The following is a 14,914-nucleotide window of genomic DNA, read 5'->3' on the forward strand; positions in this document are numbered from 1 at the left end:
AAAATTCGATTGAATTCGTTTTTGTTTAAGGCACAAAATAGAGTATTCATAGCTCTATCATTTAAAGAAAGTATTCTTCTCTAAATCATTCCAATGATTCATTGGAAGAGAAGAATTTTGAAAGTCGCTTTCGACAATATTCCATAAGTTCAAACCAAAGAAAGTAAGAAAACTCTCATTCGAGTTTTCCAACATGTGTAGTCCATCCCATTGAACAAGGGAGGATGAATGAGAGAGTGACCCACTTGAAAGCCGAAAAGAGTAATTTCTCTTAGGTGTTGAACCAAATGAGAAATCATGAGGCTCTGATACCAACTATTAGGAACGAGTCGGCACTAAGAGGGGGGGGGGCATGAATTAATGCAGCGGTAAAAATCACGGTTTATGAAATTCTTCGTATCATATAGTAAAATCGATTTCAGAAATATGCTTAAATTGAAAGCGTGTTCGTAAATATATTGAAAGCAATAAGTAAGTAAGGAGGTTTGCAGAAAGATAAATTGCACAAAAGAAAAGACAAACCAGATTTTTATAGTGGTTCAGTCGTCGTGACCTACATCTACTCCACCGATTTCTCTTTTGTCGAGGCTACCGACATCCACTATCGGTTTTCCTTCAATAAGCGAAGATCAACCACCTTTTATAGCTCTTTATCTTTTAACCGGGTTTAGGAGATAACCCTTACACCCCCACTGACTCCTCTCTCAAACTATTCTAACACTTAGAACTTTGAGAGGAGTTCATACAAGATTACAGCAGCGTTTCTTTCCTTTTTACTCTCAATACTTATGTTAGTTAACCAAGGATTAGAGGGTTCTTTATAGGCTTCAAGTTGATTCAAACATAGAGCCTAAAAAGGTCTTATCCCAGGTTTCTTGGGTACTGGCAGTACCACCGTCGTTATTGGGCGGTACTACCACTACTTGATCTACCATTAGGTGGTACCACTACCCAAAAATCTTGGAGTGCTGTTTCCCATGCTGTCACGGACTTAGCTAGTTTTGCCTAAGTCGTGCGGCACCCTTGTGTGTCCGTCCGTAAAGGTCAGCCTCTCCGAAGCCTCCTATGGTCCCTTAGGACCCACAAAAGAGAGAACAGGACAGAGAAAACGCCTCACTCAGGATCCACAAGCAAGCATCTCCGAAAAACACTTTATAGACAATGCAAATTACAAACAAACTTTACAAGCTCTGAACAATTGCACAACAAAGGGTAAAATGGTCCATTACAGATCAAAAATCTCTCACACGTGTCCACATGACACAACCTTTATTTACAAGCCTAAAGCGGCCACCAACCCAACTAAAATGGGACTATTAAGCCTTCGGTCGTCCATCTACATGCTGTACAAAGCATGAACATACCAAAAGACACGGACATACATAAGCATTATATCAAACATCCTGTTTAGAAGTTTGTCCGTGACATTCTCCCCCACTTCTTCCTTCGACGTCCTCATTGAAGCCTTTGCCAACATTGCAACTCCTCACCTTTGCTGAGTCTTCAATCTTCTGCTCCAGCTATAATGCGCCTCTTGGCTCCCAACTGCTCTCCATTACTGTTTTTGAGTAGTCGAACCTTTGATCCGCCATGCTGCTTCAACTCACCAATGACTCTGACTCTGGTATGGGGTTGGCTGAGTTGTGTCGATCCTTGTTAATTCCTGTGGATCCTCCAAATAAAGGAAAAGACCATCCTTACTACACCAGTCTCTCAAATGCCTTATGCTGCTTGAACTGGGTGGATGCTTGTTGGAGCTTTAACGAGCATCGTCTCGTAAACTTCTGAAGTTTTGGGTCCTTCCTCCACAAAATTTGCTCATTGACTCTTCTTTCAATTAGTTGTCCCATCCAAGTAGGTTCGCATCACTTTCGCTTTCGATTGGCATTTTGTTGGGAAATGAAACGGACAATCTACTCTCAGTAGCACTGATCACCATTGGTGAGGATTTGACAACTATTATCTTCCATTATCTTCGAAGGGTCTTTGAACTTCTGCAGAGCTCCTCTACTGGATAGATAGGAGAATTGGGGTACTCGGTTTCGCCCATTCTCTTAAGGGTTGAGAAGGCAAAGGTTACTTGACTTCGCCCGCCTCCTCGAGGTTGTACTCCATGCATCGAGCTGGTTACTAGCCTTCGCTTGCTCTTTGCTCACACTTCTGAAGCACTTGAAGTGTTTGCACTCCTTATGTTGAGTTAGCTACTGTGATTCACCTTCTCAATGCCATTGAACTTCTGGAATGCAGGAAGTTTTCACCCCAACTTGGAGTAATTCTCTAATAGATTTGGTCGCCTCTGGGATTGTACCATCTTCTCCATCAACCCTACCGCTTACTCCCCTAAGTAGCGAAGGTACAGCACCGCGTACTGACTACTTCGTTCCTTGGTCGTGCACTCTTGCATGACCCAAAGTCCTTCACTTTCGGCTATCTTGATGAGAAACTCATTGACATCGGTCTTACGAAGTTCCTTGGCCTCTGCCCTTCAGCCTTGTCTCGGTACTTGGAGTTTGCCTCTGCATGCTCCACCTCCTCGGCCCCTTTCACGACCAAGCGCTCTCCCTCCATGAGAGCAAGGGATCAATGACTTTCACGGAAGTCCCGCCTCTACGGTACCATGGCGCTGCCATGCCCATGGCACTACTATCCGTCGTCTCGCATCTGCATCCCTTTTCTTCACAATCAGTAGATATGCCTTTGTGGTACTCCTCCGAGTCCACCTCCATTCTAATTGATGCTTGATTTTAGGTAGCTAAGTCCCTCTGGACTCGTCGTTGCTTCCTCGCCCCTTTCGACCCCCTGCTTCAACACCTCTGTGTTCTCCAAGCAGCTCCCTTTGGTCGATGGAAAGACAGACTGCAACTCCCATGCATGGCCTCTACCATCACGTTGTAGGGTTTGCACCGATTCTATTCTCCTTAGCTTCCTTGGTAGCAACGTTCGCTTACTCGACCTTGTCCTCTGACTTGTCGGGCTCCCTTAAGCGAATATGAGCTCTGGAGTAGTCCAACTCTTCAGCTGCTTCGATCATACCACTGTATAATCAAGTCCCTCCCATGGGACTCACTGGTACTTGCATTTGAACTTTTCCCTTGGTGGAACACATCCCCCATATGCTGATGACCAAGGCTTTCATCCGATGCAAGATTCGATGCACGCACGAAAGACCCGCCTCTACGGTACCATGGCCTTCACTCCTTGAATCCATAGCCCTTCTTGCCGTCGTGTTGTTCACCGAAGTGGAGCTTCCATTAGCTCCCGATCATACCTCCATATGATCTTGTCCCTCACGGGGCTAGATTGTGTGTATCGCATTACCACGAACTATTCTACCATGATCCGCTGCACCATGTCGCCTCCTGGTGACATCTCCATTGCATTCTGATCCTTGTGGGATGAACTCGAATTGTGGTCCCTCCATGTATGACCTCTGCCAATACATCGCAGGGTCTCTTCCACCTTCGATTTTGTTCGCTCCTTTGACAATCGACCTTCATCCACCCACTCTTGGGTCACACCAAGATGAAGTACCGCTCTAAGACAGTCCATCGCCTAGTAGCTCCCAAAGTCCCCCGACTTTATTGCAATTAGTGCACCATTGTCTGGATCCTGGGCCTCTACCCCTACCAGCACAATCTTCGTTGTGCACCGCTTCCTTTATAGCAACTTGAATGGCAACACTGTGGCATATTCTTCAAGAGTACCCGCCTCTGCATCCTCTTGCCCCATGCTAAGGCCTTCTGAACCCAACTTCGCCTCCGCAAATGGAGTCGCCTTAGTTCCTCCATCAAATGCTCCTCCGAGATAAAGTGCATGTGCCCAAAAGCTCCCTTCGTCTTTGGCACCATGCAAGATGAGTCCGCTCCGTTAGAATGAATGACTCATGGAACAACATGATCCTGCTCTTGCCTCTGCAAGAGTTCATGTCTTTGACCTCTATCCAAGGAAAGCACTATGCCTCTGCTCCATGTTCCATCTTCTATGCTGGCTCCCTTTATGCGGCTTGGGTACTTCGCCAAGGTACACCCAAGTTGTTCCGCTCCTCGTTTTTGCATTGAGTTGATGGTGGCCCTCGCGCCCACCATTCCACGGGTCGGCCCTCCCTTAAGTCTGATCTCCATATCGACTCGAAGTGTGCCTTCATTTGTATTGCTTTGGGTCGCTCCCCCACTTGATCTCGCAATGCATCCACCAATGCATTCTCTCGAGCGAGATCATGCGACGACTCCTCTTTGCTTGCTCAGTCCATTGAGCTTCGTGGAGTTGTTGTTTATTGAGGTACTCCTCCTCAACTTGTGAGGTTCGTCCCACATGATTCTCCCTTTGGACAGCCAGGACTTATCCCTCCTTGAAAACTGTCCCATTGGAGCAATATCTCTCTTTGTTCCTGAGACCACCATCCTCTTGGACTACTCCGATCTGCTGAACAAACTGTGCATTGTTCTGCCTCCTGTAAACACACTTGCTAGATTGCGACTCCACGTCAATACAGCCCCGCTGCACCCCTCAAGGCCTAGCAACATGCTGAACTAGTTGCACCCTTCAGCCTCCTACGGACGTATCCTTCGCTTGCCGAAGAGAAAGTTTCAATGCTCCATGGCGCCGAGTTTTGGTTGCCTTGGGATGGCCACGAACATTCCATCGTCCGCATACAAGCCCATATATGAGTACCAAATTCTTCGAGCTAGCAATTCCCCTCACCTCTGTGAGCTTTGCATAACTCTTTTGGTCATTGAGTAACTCACTCTACCTTGCATGGTCTCATCCTTTACCAAGCGCCTCACTTGCCTTGAGCACCATCAAGTATAGTTGTCAACGTTGAGCCGTAGCTCAAACTCAGTCATCCCAACCTTTGTGCGCTTCACATTCTTCCAAGCTTGTCTATTCTCGTGATGCCTCTTGCGCGAAGGGTTGGCCATTCCTCTGAATGCTAATCTCAGATGCCCGCTCCTCTGAGCGACTCCTTTTCCCTACATCTCCATGCCTATTTTCCCCCAAACGGTCGCGCGTGTGCTGACTGCCCTCAACGCAGCCCCGCTAGGTCCCCCACGTTTGCATGCTAAGTGTTTCTATAAGTGCTTGTCCCGCTCTAATACCATCTATCACGGACTTAGCTGGTTTTGCCTAAGTCGTGCGGCACCCTTGCGTGTCCGTCCGCAAAGGTTAGCCTCCCCGAAGCCTCCCATGGTCTCTTAGGACCCACAAAAGAGAGAACAGGACAGAGAAAACGCCTTACTCGGGATCCACAAGCAAACATCTCCGAAAAACACTTTATAGACAATACAAATTACAAACAGACTTTACAAGCTCTGAACAGTTGCACAACAAATGGTAAAATGGTCCATTACAGATAAAAAATCTCTCACACGTGTCCACATGACAGTGTCCACATGACACAACCTTTATTTATAAGCCTAAAGCGGCCACCAACCCAACTAAAATGGGACTATTAAGCATTCGGTCGTCCATCTACATGCTGTACAAAGCATGAACATAGCAAAAGACACGGACATACATAAGCATTATATCAAACATCTTGTTTAGAAGTTTGTCCGTGACAATGCAGTGGCACCGCCAACTGGGCTTTCAGCATCTTGGTTGGGCCTTAAATCGGGTCCAAAGTAGCCTAACTTCGGGCCCAATTGGCCCCTAACGGAGTTGATGGGATTACCTCCCAATCCCAACTATAATTATGTGTTAACTACGAAATTTAAAGCATATAATAAGTAAATAAGTCCAGTTTCTTCCGCCAAGCTTCCTGTGAACTTTCGATGAACATCCGACGATCTCTCGGCAATGTTCCAGCGGACTCCCGGCAAGCTCGTGGATTTCACGATGATCTTCTTAGTAAGTTCTGACGAGCTTCTTTGGCAAGCTTCTGGACTTCTCGATTGTTCCAATAGAACTTCCGATGAACGTCCGAACTTCTGACGAACTCTCGAACTCCCAACAAAATCACGTTCTTGACTCCGGAACTTCATTTTACTTTATGTCTTACTATCATAGTTAATCCTGCACACATAAAAACACATTTCGATCTAGACAATTATTATTAAGCATGAATCATATTGTCCGGCATGTCATTGGTCTATCGACGATCCGTCTGATTCTTCGGTGCATCATCCTCTCTTGCGGCCTATTACCTAATCGGCCAGTTGACCTTCGCAACTCCGATATCCTTCGCATAATATCCACTCTTCTTAGCCCGATGCATGAATCCATGGCCCAAAGCCTTCTATCGATACGTCGACCGATCCTCTAGCCCGACGTCCAATCTTTTAATATGTTTTCCTCCGGCCCAACATGATTCTTCCTGCTTTAATTGTTTCTCCCTGATCGAAGCATTATGCGTCACTCAAAAATGCAGATCGAATCATAAACACTTATCATTTGGTTTTATCATCAAAATCCGAGATTCAACAATAACGTTTATACTATTGATCTTAAAGATTTTCATGATGAAACTTACTTTTTGGTTTTCAATGATAATGCATAGCTATGATATAGAAGACTAGGGTATGTTAGTATAAAATGAATCTCATATATTAAAGAACTTGTAAGAGAAATACATTTTTCTTGGATATTCTTTTATCTCTAAAGCTTCTCAAGTTTTCAATAAGAGATCTTTACGCACTGATGAATCTATTTATATTATTTTTAATGAATCTCTTGAATAAAAAAAATGATTTTGGATTTGATAAATTAAATTTAAATGAGGAATCTTTTCCTAAAGCAACTTAGATATATCTATTTCAAAAAAACCTTACTTAAGGAATGGATGTATATAGATGTATATCCTAGGAAGCTAGTTATTGGGTATACATCAAAAAGTGTTAAAACTCATTCTTCGTTAAAAAATATTTATACAAATTTTATTTTTTTATTTATCTCAAATTATGCATAAATATATTGATGATGTCTTTAAAGATGACTTATGATCTCCACAATGTATGAATCAAGACATTTTACTATTAGATCTCCTAAGATTCTTTCTTTTTACTATTGACTAAGAAGGAAATTTATCTAAATGAATTATAATCTTTCGATATTCTTGACTTGAAATTTATTTTGTATGAATTTGGACTTTTCACTATTTGATCTCCTATAAATCTTTCATTTTGCTAACGACTAAGATGGAGATTTATCCAAATAAATTATGATTTTGGCATTCACGACTTGAGTTGTTTTTGTATGAATTAAGACCTTTTACTATTTGATCTCCTATGATTTTTTATTTTTATTATTGGAGATATTTATTCAAATGAATCATTATCTTTCACTTGACTTCTCAGTATTCATGACTTGAGATTTATTTTATATGATTCAAGATATTTTAATATTTGATTTCCTATGATTATTTCTTTTTATTATTTACTAATGAGAAGATTTATCCAACTAAATCATGATCTTTTACTTTATTTTTCAGTGTTTATAACTTGAGCTTTATTTTGTATGAATCAAGACTTTTTATTATTTGATCTCCTGTGATTCTTTATTTTCTCTAATGACTAAGAAGGATATTTATCCAAACGAATCATGATCTTTCACTTAATTTCTCGATGTTTATGACTTAAGATTTATTTTGTATGAATCAAGACATTTTACTATTTGATCTCTTATGATTCTTTCCCTTTCCTATTTACTAAAGAGGAAATTTATCCAAACAAATCTTGATCTTTCATTATTCATGATTTGAGATTTATTTTGTATGACTCTTTTGTATTCATGATTTGTATACTTTTTATTGATAAAAAATGAGAATAAGTAATTCATATTTGTGTTGATGACAAAGAGAAAAATAGTGATTCATGCCTAGCTTGTGTTTAAATAGGAGACTTATGATGCTTTTATAACTTTTTATTACTAGTGACTTATGCCTAACTTTTGTTAATTAGGTTTTTAAAACTTGATTGAATATTTGAGCTTGCAATGATAATATCAAGATTGAATTTGTCTCATCTTGAATTCAAGAGTACCATTGAAAACGTTTTATTTTAAATTCAAGTTCATCACATTTTTAAATGACATATAGATAAGGAGAGTCTTGTTAAGAGCCCATCAATTTACCTCTTGATGTCCTTGAACTTATCTTTGATATTAAGATTCTTCATATTATGATACTAAAGTAATTTTTATTTTTATACAATTGGAACATTGATACAAAGGGAGAGAAGTAATATCATCGTAACATGATATCACCATGATAAAAGAGGAAAAATAGTAACTCATATTTTTTATTAACAAAGGGGGAGAAACATATTTTTGTTGTCAACTAAGGGGGAGAACTTGTGAATCATGCATGAATAAGAAGAATCATAATATATTATAATTTTTTTATTATACAAATGGTTAATTTATAGGTATATTTTGATTGATATTACACTTTGATAATTGTTAAAATTTGAAACTTGAAATGATTATGATTTTTGAAACTTGATTCAACATTGATTTTTAGGCTTGAATGATTGAATCATAATATCAATAAGATCAAATTTCTTTTAACTTAAATTTAATATATGTATTTAAAATGATATATGATCATTTGAATTCAAGTTTATTATAACATTTCAAAATGATATATAAACAAGGGGAGCTTGGTTAAAACTCCATCATCAATTAGTTATTATCATAAAAAAATGAAGAGATTATTAAATCCTGAATTTTGATGATAAAATCAACTGATGAGTTTATAGACTAATATACTTTTGAGATAAGTGACATAGTAAATACTTCGATCATGAACTCAAACCATCAAAGGGCGAATTGTCGAAGTAGGAAAATCAAACGTTGGGTCGGAAAAATATCATGTTAGAAGTTGGACGTCGGTTCGAAGGATTGGTCGATGTGCTGAAGATTAGACTTTGTGCTGTGAGTTCGAACATTATGTCACAAAGATCGGATATTTCACTAAAAGATCGAATGTTGTGAAAAAGTCAACATGTCGATAGATCGAGTGATATGCCAAAGAAAATGACAATGTGTTAAAGGTTTGGACGAAATGTCAGATGATTAGATGGCATGCATAAATGCTAGACAATATGCTGAAAGCTTCATAATTATGTTGGATATATGGTTGAATTTGTAAAGTCTTGATCGAAGTCTTTTTGGGTCAAATTGAGTTGGTAATAGGTCAAAACTATGATAACTTATCAAGAAACCTATTATGCTTGAATCAATGCTAAATTAGGCTTGTTAGAAGGCCAAATCGATAACCTAAAGCAGGCTTGGGCTATAGTACTACTAGGCATAGGTAATAATACCGCCTAAGTCAGTCGAAAAGAATTATTTGTACTTTTTTAGCGATTTCAGCGATAGTATCACCTATGCTAGCGGTAGTACTACTAAAGGCAATAATAGTACCACCTAGGCTAGTGATGGTACCGCTAGAGCCTAGATTCTTAGCCCTATGATAGTGATAGTACCAATCAGTGCTAGCAGTAGTACTGTTAGTATCCAACATTTTTGGAATTTGAATTTTTGACTCCATTCTTGAAGCTTTTAGGATCTATAAATATCTCACTCATGCTTGCTTGATGGAGCACTAATTTATGAGCACAAAAGAATTATAAACTCTTTATTTGAGCATTGTTTAAGTCTTTTCCTCCTTGAGTTTAGAAGTGATTCTGAGTTATAGGATGCGAGGTCTCTTGTAAAAGAGTAAGTATAGAGGTTCTCTCCTAAGACTATTAAAAGGAGAAGAGTTATAACCAAGGTAGTCGATATTCACCCATTGGAAAGAAGATCGATAGTGAAAGTCGGTGGCCTTGAAGGAAGAGGAATTGAGAGTAACGTAGGTCAAGATGACTGAATCACTATAAATTAATTTGAATTTTTTTCTCTTACCTTGATTTGCTATTGCATACTGGTTTATTTACTAGCAATCCTTACTCATATTTTTCAATCATATTTTTTATATGCATTTGTTGATCAAACTTTTAAAATATGAAAAAAAAATGCTATAACACTAATTCACCTCTCTCTCTTAGTATTATTATGATCCTAACATAATCTTCTTTTTACATATAAATATCTTCTAAAATTAATGAATCAGCTTTAAGAAATTTAAATTATACTCGTTCCAATTACCAAACTCGAATATCTTATTTATCATCCCGTATTGAAGTTTAGAGTGGAATTAAGATGGATATGAATTGTAACATTAATAGATGTCTAACTAAAGCCTTTGTAAGTCATCTCAAGCCTTTGAAGAAGATCAAGTTTGATAAAAAGAGTGAAAGATGTATTTTTGTCGGCTATAGCGTGAATACTAAAGGGTATATATTGTATAATGTTGAAACTTGTTGAAAAAAAAATGTTGCAAAATTTAATATGACAAATTGCAAGGCTGCTGATACTCCTTTGATAGCCAATGAAAAGTTGAAGAAGGATGATGGTGCAAAAAAAAGTTGATGCTTCAGTTTATAGAGCTTAATTGGAAGTCTTTTGTATTTAATTGCTGACATTATTTTTACTGGAAGTTTACTGTCAAAATCGATTTTGGTGCAGCTCAAAAAGTGCTGAGATTTATTTAAGAAACACTTGACCATGGTATGAAAAGGCAGCAAGAAATTCAAGATTGGTTGGTTATTCTAATAAGTGATTGGGCAACAAGCATTGATGATATGAAAAGCACATCAAGTTATGTTTTTTCTCTCAGATCTGGAATTTGTTCTTGGATTTCTAGCAAAATACTGTAGCCCAATCTTGAGTATATTACAGTTGACAAAGCTACTTCTCAACTAATATGATTGAGAAGAATTTTTGAAGATATTGGAGAAAAGCAAGAAGGAAACACTAATCGTTTTGTAACAATCTAAGTATTATTTTATCATAGAAGCAGTGAAGGATGGTGCAGTTCAATTACAACACTGCAACAATCAAGACCAACTCGTAGATCTCTTCACCAAAGCTTTGCCAAAAGAAAGATTTTACTATCTCAAAGTGCCAAGTGCATTAGGGGGGAGTGTTGGAGACTGCGGCACTTTCGAAACTTAAAACAGAGTATTAATGTAAATGTTTATTCCTACTGCATTCCAAGAATACTTTTCATTTTCTAAAACATCTTTTTGTTTCCCATGAATGTCCTTAATTTTCTGCTTACATACATACATGAACTTTATGTATGTATAAATAGATCATATGTGTAAGCATTATGCATCAATTTTATATTTTGAAAGTTTTCTCTTTCTTGTCAATTATTGTTGAGCTCTGCTACAGCAACTTATAAACTTGATGTTCATTTGTGGCTGACGTGGCTTCCTTATCGCTTCCGCCAACCGCAACTGACTCCCATCGTCTCATGATCGGTGAACAGAGCCAATGAAATTGGACTCCATGTGAATTGTGATAGCTCTAGGAGGTGATGCTTCGTTAGCAAATTGGTCTATTTACCCTCTTCACATGCTACGCATGAAGAAGCCACGGGCCATCGGCAGCGCCCACCATGTATTGTCTTCATGGAGAGGCCAACAACCACCTCCGCGATGAGTTTGTTAAGGAGTCGTCATCGAAGTCATGCGACGGCGACGTGTATCCTTCGTCCCGGATGATACCAAGCATGAGCTGCCGCGCCGGGGGCCTAAGAATCAGCTCCCATGGCCCCACCGACGCAAGCCCCCTTGCAAGCAGCAGGCAGCCCACAGGCTCCGGGGGACGATGACATCTGTCTGCGTCGTGACTTGTCCCTTTGGAACTCCGCCACCACCAGGCGGCGACAACTGGGCGTGCAAACTCCCCACCCCACCTTCGCGACGTCGTCTCCAGGTGAGCCATCCAATGGCGTGGCGGAAGCCCACGGGGAACCCTTGTGGAGGCCGGGAGTCCCATGTGGTTCCCCGTGGTCTCCTGTGACCCCACCGTCACCGTAAAGAGTTCGTCCCTCCTACCCCCTCCGTTCTTACGTTGTCCGGTGGCGTTTCTGCGAGCTGGACTCTCTCTCTCTCTCTCTCTCCTACTGCCACTATATAGTCTTGCGACTGCTGGTAGTCCTGGTCGCCGAAGCAAATAACACTTCAAGCTGTCGCTCTCCGCCATGACTCAGTCCTGTATCCGACTCTCCAACCATGTCTCTGCCACCCATCCTCGCAAGTTCCGTCGCTCAACCACTGGGTGCAGGAACTTCCTCTCTCCTTCCGTTGCTGTTCCTAAAGAGTTGAGCAGGAAGAACGACGCTCCACACACGCCTCCTCCTCCTCCCCCTACTCCACGACCGCCGAAAGCTCCTGCGGAGCACCCGACTCCCATTTCTACTGTCGCCCCTCTTAACCCGGTGCAGATAGTTGTCGCTCGTACCATCGACGCCATAGAAAGCGGCATCATTGTCAAGCTGGAAAAGAGACGGCCTCTCCCTCGGTCCGCAGACCCCGCGGTGCAGATCTCCGGGAACTTCGCACCAGTTCCCGAGTCGCTGCCCGAGTATGGCATCGAAGTGGTTGGCCGTATCCCGCCGGATCTTCATGGCGTGTATCTACGAAACGGTGCTAACCCGATGTTCACGCCGACCGGTGGGCATCACCTCTTTGATGGAGACGGCATGATTCACGCGGTCACGCTCTCGGGTCCGACGGAGGCATCTTACGCCTGCCGGTTCACCCGCACGAGCCGCCTGTCACAGGAGGCAGCCATCGGCCGGGCTGTCTTCCCCAAGGCCATTGGGGAGCTCCACGGGCACACGGGGATTGCTCGGCTCGCTTTCTTCGTCCTCCGAGCTGCTGCCGGAATTGTCGATCTCACAAAGGGAAGCGGCGTGGCTAATGCTGGGCTCACGTACTTCGGCGGCCGCCTTTTGGCCATGTCAGAGAACGACCTCCCGTACCACGTACGTCTCACCCCGGATGGCGACCTCGAGACAGCCGGACGGTTCGACTTCTCCGGCCAGCTCAACTCAACGATGATCGCACACCCAAAGATCGACCCCTTAACAGGGGAACTGTTTGCACTGAGCTACGACGTCGCCCGCAAACCTTACTTGAAGTACTTTCACGTCGACTCCAAATCCGGTAAGAAGTCTGCCGACGTGGCCATCAACCTCAAGCAACCAACGATGATCCATGACTTTGCGATCACTGAGAATTACGCCATAATTCCCGACCAACAAGTCGTGTTCGATCTAAAGCAGATGCTGCATGGCCGCTCGCCAGTCCAGTGCGACGGGCGGAAGACACCGAGGTTCGGTGTGCTCCCCAGGTACGACACTGACGTGTCAAGGATCCAATGGATCGACGTGCCCGGCTGTTTCTGCTTCCATCTGTGGAACGCGTGGGAGGAACCTTCTTGCGGCGGCGATGGACGAACTGTGGTGATCATCGGGTCGTGCATGTCGCCGCCGGACGCGATATTCTCGGACGAGGACGACTCGCGGCCGACGCGCAGCGTGCTATCGGAGATCCGGCTGGACCTGGGGACCGGACAATCGAGCAGGAGGGAGATCGCGAACGGAATGAACCTGGAGGCGGGTCAAGTGAACCGTGACCGACTCGGGAGGAGGACCCGGTTCGCGTACCTTGCGATGGCGGAGCCATGGCCCAGGTGCAGCGGGGTGGCGAAGGTGGACCTGGAGACGGGAGAAGTGAGGCGGTTCGAGTACGGACATGGCCGGTTCGGGGGAGAGCCGACGTTCATCCCCGCCCGGCGCGGGTCCGAGGAGGACGACGGCCACGTGGTGGGGTTCGTCCGCGACGAGCGGAGGGGCGAGTCGGAGCTGGTGATCGTGAACGGGTCGACAATGGAGCTGGAGGCGACGGTGAGGATGCCGTCGAGGGTGCCGTATGGGTTCCATGGCACGTTTGTGAGGGCAGATGAGCTGCGCGGGCAAAAGTAGGGTCGGGTTCGCCGGCTCAATCAACAAGACGGTCCACGAAAACCGAACCGTCTCGAGATGTCGATATGGTTGTGGTAATCAGCTGCCCGTAGCTTGTTATGGGTGTCATACATGGCCCTGTACTTGGATGGTGAGATTTAGGAGCTTCATGTATATAGTTCTTGTGTCAACGGAATATTGACTATGTTTAATATAAATTTTACGTAGCCTTTTTTAAGTTCGGTCTCGTGCATAGAATTATATATATACTTTATATTGTTAAATTTTAATCACATTTTAATTTTTATACAAAAATTAAAATTTTAGTCTAATTGTCCCTAAAGAAATTAGGCCAATGTGAAGAAATGCATAGGTCACGATCAAACCGATTGCCTAATTTTAGTGGCCTAATCAGGCTAACTGACCTATTGCCGGTTTGGTCAGGACGATCAAATGATCGATCGTTTAGGCAAATGTGAAGAAATGCATAGGTCAAGACGATCAAATGATCAAACCGATTGCATAGGTCAGGACGATCAAATCGATTGCAATTGATTGCCTAATTAGGCTCAGTTTATAAAAATTAGGTAACATATAAAAATTAAAATTTCAGTTTGATCGTACTTGTAAAAATTAGGCAAGTGAAGAAATACAAATCGATTTATAATGGTTTGATCGTCTTAACCTATATCCACTCTCGATTCCTCTTCCCTTGAGGCAATCGGTTTTCACTATCGATCTTTCTTTCAATAAATGAAGGTCAACTACCTTTGTTACAACTCTTCTCCATTTAACAAGCATAGGAGAAAATCTCCACACTCACTCTTTTATAAGAGACCTCATATCCTATAACTTAGAATCACATTTAAACTCAAGAAGGAGGAAGAGACTCAAACAATATTTAAAGAGAGAGTTTATAACACCTTTGTGTTCATGAATTAGTTTTTCATCAAGCAAGTATGAATGAGGTATTTATAGACCCTAAACGGCTTTCAGAATAAAGCCAAAAATTCAAATCCCTAAAATTTTGAGATATTGACGGTATTATCACCGGCGTCGAGTGGTATTACCACTGTAATGAGGCTAAGAATCAAGGCTCTAGTAGTACCATCGTCG

The 14,914-nt window shown here is 42.3% G+C and overlaps 1 protein-coding gene across 1 annotated transcript; it reads left to right on the forward strand.

The window, feature by feature from the left end:
* Positions 1-11,607: 11,607 nt before the first annotated feature.
* Positions 11,608-14,036, forward strand: LOC103985103 (9-cis-epoxycarotenoid dioxygenase NCED4, chloroplastic-like). Its single transcript, XM_009402713.3, has one exon. It carries the CDS (start codon positions 12,032-12,034, stop codon positions 13,817-13,819), a length of 1,788 nt encoding a protein of 595 aa, XP_009400988.3. The 5' UTR covers positions 11,608-12,031; the 3' UTR covers positions 13,820-14,036.
* Positions 14,037-14,914: the final 878 nt, after the last annotated feature.

This window comes from Musa acuminata, chromosome BXJ1-5 (assembly GCF_036884655.1).
Source record: "Musa acuminata AAA Group cultivar baxijiao chromosome BXJ1-5, Cavendish_Baxijiao_AAA, whole genome shotgun sequence".
NCBI classification, from domain to species: domain Eukaryota; kingdom Viridiplantae; phylum Streptophyta; class Magnoliopsida; order Zingiberales; family Musaceae; genus Musa; species Musa acuminata.

Bases quoted from the DNA above. Each gene is read 5' to 3' on its own strand.
- LOC103985103 (XM_009402713.3), top strand. From the start codon at position 12,032: ATGACTCAGTCCTGTATCCGACTCTCCAACCATGTCTCTGCCACCCAT.